This window comes from Pan troglodytes, chromosome 7 (genome assembly GCF_028858775.2).
Source record: "Pan troglodytes isolate AG18354 chromosome 7, NHGRI_mPanTro3-v2.0_pri, whole genome shotgun sequence".
In the NCBI taxonomy this organism is placed as follows: domain Eukaryota; kingdom Metazoa; phylum Chordata; class Mammalia; order Primates; family Hominidae; genus Pan; species Pan troglodytes.
This window is the reverse complement of record NC_072405.2, coordinates 134404458-134422561: the sequence shown is the minus strand read 5'-3', so window position 1 is coordinate 134422561 and position 18104 is coordinate 134404458. Positions and strand designations below refer to the sequence as shown.

Below are 18104 nucleotides of genomic sequence, written 5' to 3'. Positions count from 1 at the left end.
GAAGGCAAATTGGTTTTACCATCTTATAATGCCTATGATTGAATTCTATAGATTATTGAAATAATGATTATAAAGAATATCTAATGACATAAAATGCTTGAGATATAAGGATAAGTACAACAAGCAGGTTACAAAACTGCGTGGATAGTAGAGTCTGGTTAGGGAGAAAATAGCATGGAACATATTGAAAATGAAATACTACACAAGAACTTTTACATGAGTGGAATAATTTGAGAGTTATTTTGTACTTTGTGTTTTCTAATTTCAATGAGTGTGTCATATTTAATAAAAATATTTTTAAAATTATGCCATACTCTTAATTTTTTAAAGCTATCAGCTACAACATGCTTTAAAAAAATAAAGCTGGTAGTCTATATTTTAAAATTAAGCAGCATTCAAAATATTTGTAAAAAGTGGGAGTTTGGGGGAGGGAGACAGAGGAACACCAAATTGAAATTATACACACAAGATCAGGTGAGCAATCACAGTACCTGGTTTTAACATGATATTAAGCAAAGAGGCACTAAAGAGGGTAAGAAAGACAGTCTTGAATTGCCTATGCCACTCCTCCCCCATTCCCTGGCAGTGGCCCTGTAGCATGGAGAGAGGATCTGTGCACTTAGGGAAGGAAGAGCACAATAATTATGGGACTTCGGATTGGAACTCAGTGCTACCCTGTCACAGCAGAAAGAAACACCAGACACAACTCAGAACTCAGCTGGTGCCCATGCAAGGAGCATTTAGACCAGCCCTAGCTACAGGCAAATTGTCCATCCCAGCTGTTGGAACCTGAGTTGAGTTTCAGCAAGCTCCGCCACTGCAGGCTAAAGCACTCTGGGGGTCCTAAATAAACATGAAAGACAGTCTTGGCCACAGGGACTGAAATTCCTGTGCAAATCCTACTGCTATGCTGAGCTCGGAGCCAGTGGACTTGGGGTGCACATGACGTAGTGAAATACCAGCTGGGGCAGCCATGGGAGTGCTCACACCACCTCTCCCCTAATCCCAGGCAGCACAGCTCACAGGCCCAGGAGAGACTCCTTCCTTCTGCTTGAGGAGAGGAAGAGCAAAGAGGATTTTGTCTTGCACCTTGAATACCAGCTCAGCTACAGTAAATACAGCACAAGGCAGAGTCTTGAGGCCTCCATTCCAAGCCCCAGCTCCCAGACATTTCTAGACATAACCTGGGCCAGAAGGGAACGTGATGCCTTGAGGGGAAGAACCCAGACATAGCAGGATTTATTTCCTACTGACTAAAGAGCCCTTGGGTTTTGAATAATCAGCAGTGAGAGCCAGGTAGTACTTGCCATGGGCCTTGGGTAAAACTCAGAGCAGTGCTGGCTTCAGGTGTGACCCAGCACATTTTCAGCTATGGTAGTGATAGGAAGAGATTGCTTCTGCTTGACGAAAGGACAGGGAAGAGCAAAGGGGACTTTGTCTTGCAGCTTGGGCACCAGCCTAGCCATCGTGGAGGACAGAACCAAGTGGGTTCCTGGGGACCCTGATTCTAGACCTTGGCCCCAGATGGCATTTTTGGACCTGCCCTAAGCCAGAGGGCAGCCCACTGCCCTGAAAGGAGACACACAAGCCAGGCAGCATTTGCCACAAGTGAACACTGGCAGTAGCCAGGCAGTACTCACCATGGGCCTGGGGCAGTGGTGGCCATGGGGAAAGACCCCTCTGCTTGAGGAAAGGGGAAGGACTTTATCTTGTGGTTTGGGTGCCAGTTCAGCCACAGTAGAATAGAGCAGCAGGTAGATTCCTAAGGTTCCTAACTCCAGCCCTTGGCTCCCAGATGGCATCTCCAGACCCATCTGGGGCTAGAGGCCTGGGGGGAAGGACAGAAGCCTGGCTGGATTTGCCACCCATTGACTGAAGAGCCCCTGGGCTTTGAGTGAACACAGGTGGTAGCCAGGCAGCGGTCACTGCAGGCCTTGGGCAAGACCTAGTGCTGCGTTTGTGGCCACATGGGTGTGTGTGTCACCCCTCCCCCAGCTCCAGGCAGCTGAGCACAGAAAGATAAACCCCATTTGTTTGGGGAAAAGAAAGGAGAACAAGAGTCTCTGCCTGTAATCCAGGGAATTCTCCTGGATCTTACCCAAGACCACCCAGGCAATATCTCTACAAGTCTGCAGGAGCCACAGTATTACTGTGCTTAGTGTCCCCTAATGCAGATATGGCTGCAGTGACCAAATATTTAGATTATAATACCCAAGTCCCTTCAAATATTTGGAAAGCCTTCCCAAAAAGGATGGGTACAAACAAGCCCAGACTGCAAAGACTACAATAAATACCTAACTCTTCAATGCCCAGACACTGATGAACATCCACAAGCATCAGGGCCATCCAGGAAAACATTATCTCACCAAAAGAACTAAATAAGGCACCAGTGACCAATCCAGGAGAGACAGAGAGATGTTTCCTTTCATACAGAGAATTCAAAATAGTTGCATTAAGGAAGCTCAGCAAAATTCAAGATAACACAAAGAAGGAATTCAGAATCCTATCGGATAAATTTAACAAAGAGAGTAAAATGATTAAAAGGAATCAAATTCTAGAACTGAAAAATGCAACAGACATACTGAAGAATGCACCAGTCTCTTAACAGCAGAATTAATCAAGCAGAAGAATTAGTGAGCTTGAAGATAGACTATTTGAAAATACACAGTCAGAGGAAACAAACAAAAAAAAAAAATGGAAAAGAATGAAGCATGCCTACAAGATCTAGAAAACAGCCTCCAAGAGGCAAATCTAAGAGTTACTGGCCTTAAAGAGGAGGTAGAGAGAGAGAGAGAGATCAGAGTAGGAAGTTTATTCAAAGAGATAATAAGAAACCAAGAGAAAGATATCAATATTCAAGTACAAGAAGGTTATAGAACACCAAGCAGATTTAATCCAAATAAGACTACCTCAAGACATTTAATAATCAAACTCCCAAAGGTCAAGGATAACTTAGGGATCCCAAAAGCAGCGAGAGAAAAGAAATAACATACAAAGGAGTTCCAGTATGTCTGGCAGCAGACTTCTCAGTGGAAACAGTATAGGCCAGGAGAGAGTAGCATGACACATTTAAAGTACTGAAGGAAAAAAAACTTTTAGCTTAGAATAGTATATCTAGGAAAAGTATTCTTTAAATATGAAGGAGAAATAAAGACCTTCCCAGACAAACTCTGAGGGATTTCATCAACACCAGACCTGTCCTATAAGAAATGCTAAAAGAAGTTTTTTAATCTGAGAGAAAAAGGATGTTAATGATCAATAAGAAATTATATGAAGGTGGGAAGCTCACTGGTAACACTAAGTACACAGAAAAACACAATGTTATAACACTAAGTGTGGTATATTAGTTATTCATATCTTAAGTGGAAAGATGAACATATGAACCAACCAAAAATAACTACAACAACTTTTAAAGACATAGTATAATAAGATATAAGTAGAAACAACAGAAAGTTAAAAAGCAGGGAGATGAAGTGAAAATATAAAGTTTTCATCAGTTTTATTTTTGCTTGTTTTTTTTTTTGTTTATGCAGTTAGTGTTATCAGCTTAAAATCATGGGCTATATTATTTTCAAGCCTCATGGTAACTTCAAATAAAAACACATACAACAGATACACAAAAAATAAAAAAGCAAGAAATTAAAACATACCACCAGAGAAAATCACCTTCACTAAAAGGAAGACAAGAAGGAAGAGTAGACAGCAAAAACAATCAAAAAACAAATTTTAAAATGGAAGAATTCCTTACTTAACAATAACATTGAATATAAATGGACTAACCTCTCCAATCAAAAGACACAGAGTGGCTGAATGGATAAAAACACAAGACCCAATAATCCGTTGCCTACAAAAAAACATACTTTACCTATAAAGATACACATAGACTAAAAATAAAGGATTAAAAAAGATCTAACATGCAAATGGAATATAAAAAAGCAGGAGTAGGTATACTGATTATAAAACAACATAGATTTCAAGACAAGAACTATAAAAAGAGGCAAAGAAGGTCATTATATAATGATAAAGGGGTGAATTCAGCAACAGGATATAACAGTTGCATACACACACACCCAACCGTGGAGCACCCAGATATAAAGCAAAGAGCTAAAGAGAGGGAGACACCCCAATACAATAATAGCTGGAGATTTCAACACCCAATTTTCAGCACTGGGCAGGTCATCCAGACAGGACACCAACCAAGAAACATTGGACATAATTGACCCTATAGACCAAATGGACCTGATAGATGTTTACAGAACATTTTATCCAACAGCTGCAGAATACACATTCTTCTCCTTAGCACATGGAACATTCTCAAAGACAGACCACATGTTAGGCCACAAAACAAGTCTTTAAAATTTTTTTTAAATTGAAATTATATTAAGTATCTTCTCTGGCCACAATGGAATAAAACTCAAAATCGATAACAAGAGAATTTTGGAAACTATCCAAAACATGGAAATTAAACAATATGCTCCTGAATGGCCAGTGGGACAATGAAGAAATTAAGAAAGAAATTTAGAAATTTCTTGAAACAAATGAAAATGGAAACATACCAACAACACTTATGGGACACAATGAAAGTAGTACTAAGAAGAAAGTTTATAGCAATAAGCACCCACATCAAAAAAGTAGAAAAACTTCAAATAAATAATGTAACAATATATCTTAATGAATTAGAAAATCAAGAGCAAACCAAACCCAAAATTAGTAGAAAAAGAGATAAGATTAACAAAATGAAAAGTTGGTTTTTCAAAAAGATAAACAAAATTGGCAACTCTTTAGGCTAAGAAAAATGGGAGACCTCCTAAATAAATAAAATTACAGACGATAAAGAAGACATTACAACCAATACTGCAGAAATTCAAATGATTATTAGAGGCTACTAATGATATGTTAGAAATAAATTGGAAAATTTGGAAATTAGCAAATAAATTGGAAAACCTAGAAGAAATGAGTGAATTCCTAGAAACATACAACCTACCAAGATTGAACCATGGAGAAGTTCAAAACCTGAATAGATCAATAACAACTAATGAAATTGAAGCTGTAATAAAAAGTCTCCTAGCAAAGAAAAGCCCAGGATCCAAAGCTTCACTGCTGATTTTTACCAAACATTTAAAGAACTAATACCAATCTGAAAAACAAAGAAAAAGGATATACTTCCAAAGTCATTTTACAAGGCCAGTATTACCCTGAAACCAAAACCAAAGACACATCACAAAATGAAAACTATAGGCAAATATCCCTGATGAACACTGATGCAAAAGTGTTCAAGAAAAATTTTCAACAAAATACTAGCAAACCAAATTCAACATCATGTTAAAATGATCATTCATCATGATCAGGTGGAATTTATTCCAGGGATGTAATGATCATTTGACATACATAATCAGTCAGTGTGATACATCATTATCAACAGAATGAAGGACACAAACCATATGATCATTTCAATTGACACTTAAAAAGCATTTGATGAAATTCAATATTCCTTCATAATTTAAGAAACCCTCAAAAAACTGAGTATAGAAGGGACACACCTCAACACAATAAAAAACATACACAACAGACCCACAGCTAGGATCATACTGAATGGGGAAAACTGAAAGCCTTTCCTCTAAGATCTGACACAAAACAAGGATGCCCACTTTCACCACTGTTATTCAACATAGAACTGGAAGTCCTAGCTAGAGCAATCAGATAAGACAAAGAAATAAAGGGCATCCAAATTGGAAAGAAAGAAGTTACCCTTGTGGGTAGATAATATGATCTTATATTTGAAAAAAAAATACTAAAGATTCCACAAGAAAACCATTAGAACTGATAAATTCAGTAGAGTTGCAGGATACAAAATCAAGGTACAAAAATCAGTAGCATTTCTGTATGCCAACAGTGAACAATGTGAAAAAGAAATCAAGAAAGTAATCCCATTTACAATAGCTACAAATAAAATACCTAGGAATAAACTTCAGGAGAAAAAGGATCTCTACAATGAAAACTATAAAACATTGGTGCAAGAAATTGAAGAGGATACAAAAAACCACAGACATATTCCATGTTCATGGATTGGAAGAATCAGTACTGTTAAAATGTCCATAGTACCCAAAGCAACCTACAGATTCAGTGAAATCTCTATCAAAGTACCAATGACATTCTTCACAGAAATAGAAAAAACAATCTTACATTTACGTGGGACCACAAAAGACACAGAATAGCCAAAGCTGTTCTAAGTGAAAAGAACAGAACTGGAGGAATCACATTACCTGACTTCAAATTATGCTACAGAGCTATAGTAACCAGAAGAGCATGGTATTGGCACAACAACAGACACATAAATCTTTTTTTTTCTTGTCTTTTTATAGTTCTTGTCTTGAAATCTATGTTTGGAACAGAATAGAGAACCCAGAAATAAATCTATTCATCCACAGTGAACTCATTTTCAACAAAGATGCCAAAAAGATATATCAGAGAAAGGACAGTCTCTTCAATAAATGGTGCTGGGAAAACTGGATATCCATATGCAGAAGAATGAAAGTAGATCCCTATGTCTCATCATATGCAAAAATAAAATCAACATGAATTAAAGACATTAGGTTAAGAAAAATAAACCAGGCACAGAAAGACAAACTTTGCGTGTTCTCACTTAAACACTTGAACTCATGGAGATAGAGAGTGGATGATGGTTAATGAATACAAAAATATAGTTAGATAGAATAAGATACAGTATCTGATAGCACAACAGGGCAACTATAGTCAATAATTTATTGTCTATTTTAAAATAACTAAGAGAGTATAATTTGATGTTTATAATATAAAGAAAGGATAAATATTTGAGGTGATAGATATCCCATTTACCCTGATGTGATTGTTATGCATTATATTCCTGTATCAAAATATGTCATATACCCCATATGTGTGTGTATATAATATATACACACATACACATTTATGTACCCATGAAAATTAAAAATACATTTGAAAAAAGAGTGAAAGTTGGGTCAGTTCTTCCTTCATTTGTAAAATGCAGATAACGCCTCAAAGGGTGGTTCAGAAAACTCAATGAGATACTCCATGTAAAATGCTTTGTTATCGAAAGTACATGAGTGTTATAATTAGCTTGGACGCTGGCATTTGTATTATATTAATTATTCTTCTAGCATTATTCTTCACCAGGGAAACTCTATTTCAAGGCACATCTGACTGAGTGAACACATACATTTAGCTCTTGACTCTTGAAGAACCTGCCCTTGGTTCTCAATCAGAGCTGCCTCCCCAGTCACGATGACTCTCAAATGCACTGAACAGAGTCTCCCCAAGCAAGCTCTGCTGATGTGGAGCCCATTTGAGACATTAAAGCTGAGCCTGGTCTGGCCTTCCTAGAGATGGACAACTGGGATGCAGAGTCTGGAGCCCTAAAGGCTACAACAGCTTCAGAATACCAAGTGTCTCCCAGGGAGAAAGAACTTACATCTCATACTGGCTCTGCAAGCCACAGATGGCTCGGTGTTTGCTGTAGAAGCGGTTCTCCAGGTCGATCTTGGTCTCACCAATAAGGTCATCTGTGCCAATCATGTCATGGTCATAGATCAGGATGGAGAGCAGGGACTCTTTTGGGAATGTGGCTTGGATCTCAAATGACCTGCAGTCCAAGCAGAGACTTCAAGAGTCAGTTAACATTTGGTGACACAGGGAACCATTCCCAGCTTCACTTTTAGCTAGCCCGCTATTCATGTGAACTCATTAAACACTCAGCAACTCAGTTAATACTTAGCAGATATTTGTTTGGTTTAATTTTTCATTGCAGTACAATTTTCAACTCTGTTATCAATTTCAAATGGCCAATAATCTCCCCTTTTCATGGGCCACATCTTGTAGTCTTCAACTAGGGTGACAGCACGATGGAGAGGAAAAACTTTGGATTTTGGTTTCAAACAGGACTGATTTTTAATTTTGGTTTTGAATCTGCAATTTCCTGATTGTAAAACTTTGGGAAAGTTATTTAATTCCTCTTAGCCTCCATATTATAAATGAGTATATATGTCTTCTTTATAATTTAACATGGGGTTTAAATGCAATATTGTTTCTATAAAACATGTATTTTACTTTCAGGCGTTCAACTGGTGCCCAATACATTGCCATTCCCCTTCCCCTCCATTGTTGCTTTATCAACAAGTACTAGCTACATTTATTTTAAATGAAAACCTTATCAAGGATGAACAATTATAAAAACATAGAATTGCAAGACCAAAGCGTTGTCTCTACAAGACTATGAGCCCCTCGAGAATAGGGACCTGCCTTTTTTTTTTTTTTTGGTCTCTGCATTGCTGGAGCCTGCACTTGACCTGCAGGAAGTGCACACAAAATAAATGTTTCCATGAACTGTAAGAGATCTCAGAAATCACCATATCCAATCCCCTCATTTTATAGATAAATTGAAATCTAGAGAACACTAGCAACTTGCCCAAGATCATCAATCAGGCCAATCTGAGATAAGTGCCAGGTTCCTAATTCCTAGCTCGGTGCTCCTTCCATGAAACCACACCAACGCAAGGTGTCTCAAGGAACATTAATGCTGTCTGATTTTCTGTGATGATAAATTACCCAATGCTACTGCATTGGGACTGGTACTTGAAAATTAACTGCGTTATAGGGAAATGCCTTCCTGAAAACAAAATCAAGGACACAGCAGTATTCTCCAGCTGTGTAGACTGTCTGCTCTGGTACAGGATGAACTGGGCTGGGAGCGATGGACAAAGAGGAGGGGGAGAAAGGAGAATGCGAGCCCATTGTTTCCCTGCATGTCCACAGGGCTGTCTGGGCTGCTGCCCTCATGGTCAGATCCACTTAACCCTGACACTTACTCCCCAGTGAAGCAGGCACAGCAACTGCAGCATGCCCAAGCCAATTAACCCTCCTCAGAGAGAGAAAAGCAGAGGCGCTGGACAGCTCCAGTGACTGTAACTGACAGAAGTGGCTGTAGCAGGCCAGGGATATGGTTGTGTGGGAAAGAAATCCATATGTCTTCCATCTGAAGGCATAGTATTTCCTGCCTGAGCTCCAAGATTTACATTCTAAACTGTAATTGATACTCTGCAGGTGCATCACAAGGAAGCCTCCAGCCATGTGCCCCTGAGCCATCACCATTACTGTCACTGAAAGGACTTATTAAGGGCTTAACTGCTGCTGGCAACCATGAAGAAGACTTAATCACCCTGGCCCATCTCCCCAAGCTGTGGGTCCATATATTAATCTCACCTAAATTTTAAACGGAGCTGTCAATAAAAGTTACCAAAAACAGGGCCGGGAGCGGTGGCTCACGCCTATAATCCCAGCACCTGCCGAGGCAGGTGGATCACTCGAGGCCAGGAGTTCGAGACAAGCCTGGCCAACATGGTGAAACCCTGTCTCTACTAAAAATACAAAAATTAGCCCAGCGTGGTGGCAGGTGTCTGTAGTCCCAGCTACTTGGGAGGCTGAGGCAGGAGAACAGCTTGAACCCAGCAGGTGGAGGTTGCAGTGAGCCAAGATCGCGCCACTGCACTCCAGCCTGGGCGACAAGAGCAAAACTCCATCTTGAAAAAAAAAGTTACCAAAAACAGCCCACTATGGTTGAATTTCCAGTTACCCAGGGAAAAATTAGCCTTATACCAACTTGTGTCAATGAGGTACTATCCCTAGATGCAAGGGTGGTTTGGGAAAACAGAATGCATCATGAAATGGGCCAAAACTGAGACGGTCAAAGCATGAAGAACCTCTGAGCTTCAGAGGAACAATGTTCCATTGTTCATTTGGTCATTCATTCATTCTTTAATTTATTCATTCGTTCATTCAGCATTTATTGTGTGTCTACTATGTGCCAGGCACTGCGATTTTTAAGAGATAAGTAAAACAATTTCTTTCCAGTGGAGAAGGCAAATAAGAATATGGCTAAATCAGGTGGCAGGAGCTCCAACAGAGTTATGGGCAGGGTGTTACTAGTACACCTGTCTGGGGAGGGGTGACAACAGAAGGTTTCACAGGGATGACTCTTTGGCTGAGCCTTGAATGCAGATGGGAATTCTCCCTGCTCCAGATCTGCAGAACTTCTAATCTTAGCCATTTTCCCAACCAGGTCAAGCTCTCCGATTACACAGACTCAAAGGCCCCTGTACCTCTCCCTTATAGTATTCATCATACAGGCAATTTTATATCTGCCTGCTTTTTCTTTTTTTGTATTCCCTGCCTCCTCCATAAGGGTGTAGGTTCCATGGAAACAGGGTCATGCACCCTTTATACCTCTCCAGTAGCTGGCACATAGTCTGTCACCAAAATGATGACCTGATTGGAAAGAAAAAAACATTTGCAATCTACTCACAGGATGACGGTCAGTTTTCATGTGTCTACTTGACTATAGTCTCCAGTTATTCAATCAAACGCTAATCCAGGTGTTGCTATGGTGGCATTTTGTAGATGTAATTAACATCCACAATTAGTTGACTTTAATTGAAGAAGATTCTCCTTGATAATCTAAGTAGGCTTTAACCAGTAGAAAACACTTAAGAGCAAAAACAATAATCTCATAATAAAGAGCAAAAGCAGTATATATTGCTATGGGTTGAATTGTGTCTCCACCAAAAGATAAGTTGAAGCTCCAGATCCAGCACCTCAAAATCTGACCATATTTGGAAGTGAGGACTTAATAGAGGTAATCAAGATATAGTGAGGTCATTAGGATGGGCTGTAATGCAATATGACTGGTGTCTTTGTAAAGAGGAAAACTTGGCACAGAGACAGATGTGCACAGAGGGAAGATGATGTGGAGAGATGCAGGGAGCAGGCCATGTGGAGATGAAGGCTGATATTGTAGCAATGCATCTACCAGCCAGGGAGCACCAGGGATTGCCAGCAGATCACCAGAAGCTGGGAGGGAGGCAGGGAGGCAGGGAATAGAGGCTCCCTTGCAGCCCACAGAAGGAAGCATCCCAGAACATCATACTTTCAGTATCCCAAACTGTGAGAATGAATTTCTGTTGTTTCGGCCACCCAGTTTATGGTACTTTGTTAAGGAAGCCCTGGGAAATTCTCTCTCTCTCCTCTGCTAGGTCCCTTCCTGTGGTGGAACCCGGATTGATACCCATAGTTCCTGCCACATCACGTCCTCCCTACACTCTGGACTTTGCAGGGCAAAGAACACCCTCCCTACACTCTGGACTTTGCAGGGCAAAGAACACCCATCCCTTCCCACCCCCTCAACACTCCCAAGAGGGTCTTATGCCTTCCCAGGGTCTTCACAGGACTTGCAGCAGCCTATTGTAATCACGCATTTATTTGATGTTCTCTCAATATTCATGGGCACCTTGAAGGTACAGACTGTGGCTTGATCCTCACTGTGTCCCAGCACTTAGCAGTGTGCCTGACACATGGTGGATTCCCAGTAATTGTGAGGAATAAATGAAGTTCTGCAGGTGGACAAGAAAAGAAAAGGCATGTCATGGTGAGGGCATAGCAAGGACAAAGTCCTGCAGATGTGAATGAGTAAGGGGAGGCCGAGCTGGTTTATTAACCCATTAGGATCTCATCATTTTGCTTTATGGTTAATTATCAAGGTGGTGGAGACAATGGCAAACATTCTGGGAAACCATAAGAGCCATGAGGAAGAAACTGTCAAAGCCTACAGACATGCATCATATCAAGATGATGTGGAGATAGGGCCCCATTAAATCCCACTGACAACTGACTGGCATTTTGTTCATCTGGCCACCCACCCACCCATCCATCCATCCATCTGTTCATTCCACAAATGCATATTGAGCACCTGCTCTGTGCCAGGCCCTGTCCTAGGTGCTAGGGATGTGGCATTAACCAGACTAGACTAAGTCCCTGCTCAAATACTTCTTACATTCTAGTGGGGAGATGGGAGATGGCCAATAAGCCCATAAACATCTAATCCATGTCAGAGGCTACGAAGAAAGGTAAAGCAACGCAAGATACCAGGGCACCAGGGGTTGGAGGCTGTGACACCCTCACACCGATACTGAGGCACTGAAGTTATGAGGAAGGATTCCGCAGACCGTGGCTCAGGCACAAGAACCCTCTACTCTTCCTGCTGGAACACTGTGGGATTGTGCTGGAAACTTTTGTTTCTAAGTAAAAATTAAACACATATCCAACTAAACATCCACATCTGGAGAGCTTTTGGATGAGGTGCTGCAATGTCAGAGGCAGGAGAGAACATTGACTTCATCGTCCTCTTCTCGTTTGCCATGGCCATATAGCACGGATAGTAAAACAAGTCTAGTTCATGGCACTGTGGTGAAAGTAGCTCATAAAAAGTGCCTGCCAAGCGGTTGTCACACTGAAGCACTAGTTACATAAGTGGCAGGTGATGATAAAGGTCATCACTGGATGAGGGAAGAAAGGGTGTTTCCCCAGCACTGTCATTCTCATTAATCTGGACAGGCAAGATCATTTATTGCCCTCATTTCCTCAGGAGCAATAAAATGTAAGAGGCTAGTGCTGATTAAATGTCAGAGGCTCCAAAGTGATCACAGATGTGTAAATGAATTTAAATGGAGCCAATGGAGATTTTATCCCATGTTCCTGTTTACTCAAGATAAAAGAAATTAAACACACTAAAGATGTATCCATTGCTACAATAATTACTAAGGTGGGGAGCAAGGGAGCTAATGTGTTCTGAGTGTCAATTGTGTGCTGGCATAGGCAATGTGATGTGCTAGGTGCTTTACACATTTAATCATCTAAAGGAATATGAGAGTCAGGTGTCACTGTTGCTGCTTTGCAGGTCAGGAAAACTAGGAACAGAGAGGTTAAGCCATCCGCATAAGGTTGTAGAGCTTGTATGTAGCAGAGTGAAACCCAGGCCACCTTGATTCCAGAGTGAATGACAGACAGGTGCACAAACTCAAACAGGGAACACCAATGCTTAGCACATCATATTGGAGGATCAGTGAGCATGGCAGGATTGCTGTGAGCTGGCAAATGCCTAGTCCCCTTACACAAATGCAATAGCTTTTAACACTTTACAGGAAAACAAAGCACAACTTGAGGACAAAGTTCAACTCTTTGACCTCAGGGGTCACCTCAAATGAACCACAAAATAATATGATAGAAAAATCCCTTTAGTAGGAGACAAAAGACTAAACTTCTGGCCCATTATTCTCCAATTGTGTCATCTGAACTTGAATATGTTTCTTAACCTCCCTAGACCTTGGCTGCCTTGTTTATAAAAAGGAAATCTCTGCTCTGTTCAAAAGCACAAGGCCGAATCCAATGACCCTGCAAGATGCCTATTAAATCTAAAATCCAGAAAATTGTAATTAGAAAGCTGTGGGTATATATTTCTCTACTTAAGTTCACAAAAAAAGAAAAAGAAAAAAATTACAGTAAAGAAAGCTATGGGTAAGAAGATCACCAAGTACCACCAAATTCCTCAGGGGACCATGAAAGAATTCAACCCTGCTCCATGGACGTAGGTTTGGTTGGTTATTACCAAGAGCAGAAGCCAGTATTTAACCTCCTGGAACCATTTCACCCAGGAACACAAACATACACGCACCATCCCCACAGAAACACAGCAGGAGCAAATGCAGAAAGGACAATAAAACACAGCCCAGATGGCCACTGACCTTCCAAATACTGGGTTCAGTTGTTTAGGGATGTATTTATCCCGGTCTTTGATTTCTGTCTTGCCAAGCTTGATCACAATGTAGGGATCTGATTTGCCATCTGGATCAGCTGGACTAAGATTAAATGCCTGGAAAGGAAAAAGAAAATGTCTTTGGTTCAATAGCTCTCAACATTGGTTGTACACTGGGATTACCTTGGTGCTTTCAAAAATGCTAATGCCTGACTTCTGTCTCTAGATAGTCTGATTTAACGGGCCAGGGCTTTGGGCTTTTGAAAAACTCCCTAGATAATTCTAGTGTGCAGCCAAGGTTAAGAGCCACTACTTTAGCATCTACATTTTGCTGCTAAAAAGAAAAATTATTGGCTTTGCCCAAGTGCAACTTTCTCTGGAGTCATCTCCTCAGTGGAAAGAAGCTCTTGGCACAGAAAAATGAGAAAAATGCCGGACCAGGAGGCAGAAGGCATGAGTTTGAGTTCTAGTTCTACAGTCAGTCACGCACCGCTTAATGATGTCTTGGTCAAGGACTGACCACATGTACGATGGCAGTCCTATAAAATTATAATGGAGCTGAAAAATTCCTATGATCTAGTGACATATCTGTTGCAGCATTGTAGTGCAACACATTACTCGCATGTTTGTGGTGATGCTATAAACAAACCTACTGTGCTAACAGTCATATAAAAGTATACAATCATGTATAGTATATAATACTTGACAATGACAATAAATAATGATGTTACTGGTTTATGTATTTACTATACTTTTTAGTCTTTAGAGTGTACTTTTTCTATTTATTAAAAAAAGTTAACTGTAAAACATCCATAGGCAGGTCCATCAGAAGGCATCCAGAAAAAGGTGTTATTATAAGTGATGACAGCTCCATGCGTGTTAGTGCCCTTGAAGACCTTCCAGTGGGACAAGATGGGGAGGTAGAACACAGTGATATTGATGATCCTGACCCTGTGTAGGCCTAGGCTAATGTGTGTGTGTTTTAGTTTTTAACAACAAAGTTTAAAAAATAAAACAATTTTAAAATAGAAAAAAGCTAATCGACTAAGGATATCAAGAACATATTTGTGTACAGCTGAACAACGTGTTTGTGTTTTAAGCTAAATGTTGTTTTGACCAGCGTCAAAAGTTAAAAACTTAAAAGTTTATAAAGTAAAAAAGTTATAGTAAGCTAATTTATTATTGAATAAGGAAAAATATGTGTTATAAATTTAGTGTAGCCTAAGTGTACAGTGTTTCTAAACTCTACAGTAGCAGACAGTAACATCCTAGGCCTTCACATTCACTCACCACTCAGTGACTCACCCAGAGCAACTTCCAGTCTGGCAAGCTCCATTCATGGTAAGTGCCCTAGACAGGTGTACCATTTTTTTCAAATCTTTTCTACTGTATTTTTACTGTACCTTTCTGTGTTTAGATACACAAATACCATTGTGTTAAAATTGCCTACAGTAGTCTATACAGTAATGTGCTACACAGGTTTATAGCATAGGAGTGCAATAGGCTATACTATCGTGTAGGAGGCCATACCATCTAGGTTTGTGTAAATACAGTGTGACACTTGCACAGCACTGAAACAGCCTAACAACACATTTCTCAGAACGTATTCCCTTCGTTAAAAGACATATGACTATATTTCTTCTTTTTCTTTTTTTTTTTTTTTTAGACAGTATCTTGCTCTGTCACCTAGGCTAAAGTACAGTGGTGCAGTCTTGGCTCACTGCAACTTATGCCTCCCAGGCTCAAGTGATCCTCCCACCTCAGCCTCCCAAGTAGCTGGAACTACAGGCATGAGCCACCACGCCCCACTAATTTTTGTATCAGAGATGGGGTTTCACCATGTTGCCCAGGCTGGTCTCAAACTCCTGAGCTCAAGCAGTCTGCCCACCTTGGCCTCCCAAAGTGCTGGGATTACAGGCATGAGCCACTGCACCTGGCCTGACTACGTTTCTAAGTAGTGTGTGATATTGGGCAAATCATGTCATCTCTCTGAGATCTATCTGTAAAATCATGGGGTGGACCTGAAGGCCCTTCCCAGAACTAATGGTCTCTGAATCCATGACCCTATGACTCTTGCATTTAGCACTGACCAGTTGAATGATGATCTTTTCTGAGAGTAAAGTCTGATTCTAGACAACCTAGGCCTTAAACTGTCAAAAGCAAATACTTTCTAAGGAAAGGCCAGAGTAGAAGGATGGTAAGAAATGGTATCAAAAAGATGGAGAAACTCTGCAGCAATGAAAGCTGAGAAACAATTCCATATTTAGGACTCTATCCTGTAGATAGAATAAGGTGAGCCTATAAAGCTGTATGTTCAAGGATGTTCACTAGAACACTGTTTAATAGCCAAAAATTATAAGCAACCTATTTGTTGATTACTTGGGAAGAAACACAATGCAAAACAGTCCTTCCCATTTCTTCTTGTCACATCAGCCAATTTTAATTCTTTACAAAGCAGTTATCTCTGACACAAATCCTGTTAATTTATCTGTTCCTTTGTTTATTTTATATCTTCTTAATTCCCACATCACTCTCAACTAGTATGTAATCTCCATGACAGCAATGGCACTGTTTATCTTGTTCATTACTTTACCTCTAGGACATAGAACAGGGTCTTAATATTTGTTGAATAAATGAATACATTTATTCAAGAAAATGCTATACAGCTACTAAAAGGAATGAAGACCTGTACATACTAATCTAGAAAAAAATGGCCAATCTATCTTGTAAAGTAAGGAAAAAAAGAGGTGGGGAAATTTGATTTCTTTCTTTATGCGAGTTTTAAGTAGTATTTTTTTTACTTGTTAGTGTTCTTTTAATTAAAAGGTTTGAGAATCCATTTAATTATTAGTACGAGAGCAAACCACACATAATCAAACTACTAGAAATATCAGTGAAAAGTATTGACTGTCCATAACTGTAGTGAATTTACCTAGGACTGCCATCTTCTGACTCCCTGTTTGTTCAAGTCCCTCCTGTTGTCAAGTTCCAGCCCAAGGCCTCCCTCCCCCATGCTACCTCCTGGACAGAAACCTGATCTGTTTATCTGGCCTTTGCCTAGAAGATACTAAACACATAAAAGGTGTGCAGTAGATATTTTCTGAATGAATACATGAATAAGGAGACGGATCTTTCTCCAATCTCTGTAGTTCACAGAAATTCTTCCCTCTCCTTCCTACTGTTCATACTATTTCTGGATTCCCCAAACTGTATCTTAGAGAACTATAGCTCTGTAAGATTTTCTGTAGGGGGAAAAAAGGTATGAGGCAAAAGTTTAGAAAATGCTGTTCAAGATTACTAAATAGGTTTGTTTGCTTCTGAAATTCTCAGAGCCTTGAATGTGCTAATGAGCTTTGTGAATCTCAAAGCCTGGAGAAGGAAATACACGCTACTTCTCAAATTTATTTGAACATACATTCTGTTTGCTAAGGAGTGCCTGTTTCTCCCAAAACACAAGTGACTTCCTGAACAAAATTTTGAAAAGGTTAGTCTAAAGCATCCTGAGGCATCCTGAGGGTGGTGTTTCATGTTGACTACCCAACATTGTCAGTGACTCTAAGTTCTTCTCATCTTTCCAACTACACTGTGACTTCCCTGAAGGCAGAGACTATGTTCTTTTCATCGCAACATCCCTGGCACATGGTGGTTGTGGTGAAGATGCAGAGGATGATGAAGGAAACCTGAGAACTGCATGATGGAAGAATATTTATTTCTCCCTTAGCATTAAAGGATAATTCATTTTTATTTTATGTTACATTTATGTTTCTTTGAAAGAATGTAGGCAATGGAAGCAAACGGCTGATATAAAATAAGAGCATTATAATAAAATAATACAATTACAAAAACCACATCCAAGGTCAGGAGATTAAAACAAATCCATGAACCATTGGGGTTCATACAGTTGCTTTGATCGAGCATTAAATTTGGCCCTGAGCTTCCTGCTAATGAGGCCGAAAAGTTTCATAATCAAAGTTTTGTGCTGTCATTATCAGAAAGAGGGAAGCTTAGAGGAGTTAACATCTTTCTTGGAAATACATTCAAAGTGAAATTTTCTACTGCAATAGTGCAGAGGCATGGCTGTGAGGAGAATTTCACAGTAACAGCTGCCCTGTTCTGCCTTGGTCCTTCCCCCCATCTTTCCTGTAGTTTCCTGCTTCCCTCCTATTTGGTTCCCTCTCCTGCCGTAGGCAACCATAGGGAGCAGATAAAACTACACAGACGGAACAGTCCTATATGCTCAGAAAAGCCATAACATGTCTGTTTTGCCAGCCTAACTTCATACCCCTATATGTTGAACCCCTAACTCCTAAGGTGACTGTAGTTGGAGACACAGCTTTAGGGAGGTAATTAAGGTTAAATGAGGTCATAGTGGTGCTGCTCTAATATGACAGGGCTAGTGTCTTTATAGGAAGAGGAGGAGATATCAGAGCTCGCACTCTCCCTATATACACGTGCACAGAGGAAAGGC

The 18104-nt window shown here is 40.1% G+C and overlaps 1 protein-coding gene and 1 long non-coding RNA gene across 4 annotated transcripts in view; one reads left to right on the top strand and one right to left on the bottom strand.

Annotated features, from left to right (window-relative positions):
• The window catches only part of FER1L6 (fer-1 like family member 6), a 195354-nt gene that overhangs the window by 31902 nt on the left and 145348 nt on the right, over positions 1-18104 (bottom strand). For both annotated transcript variants that reach the window (XM_054657466.2, XM_016959831.4), the window contains 2 exons: positions 13626-13753; positions 7469-7639 (listed from right to left, as the gene is read on the bottom strand). In XM_054657466.2, the coding sequence (XP_054513441.2) occupies positions 7469-7639; positions 13626-13753 (299 nt within the window). The remainder of the gene's footprint in view (positions 1-7468; positions 7640-13625; positions 13754-18104) is intronic.
• The window catches only part of LOC134810692 (uncharacterized), a 125743-nt gene that overhangs the window by 81760 nt on the left and 25879 nt on the right, over positions 1-18104 (top strand). The window lies entirely within an intron of this gene.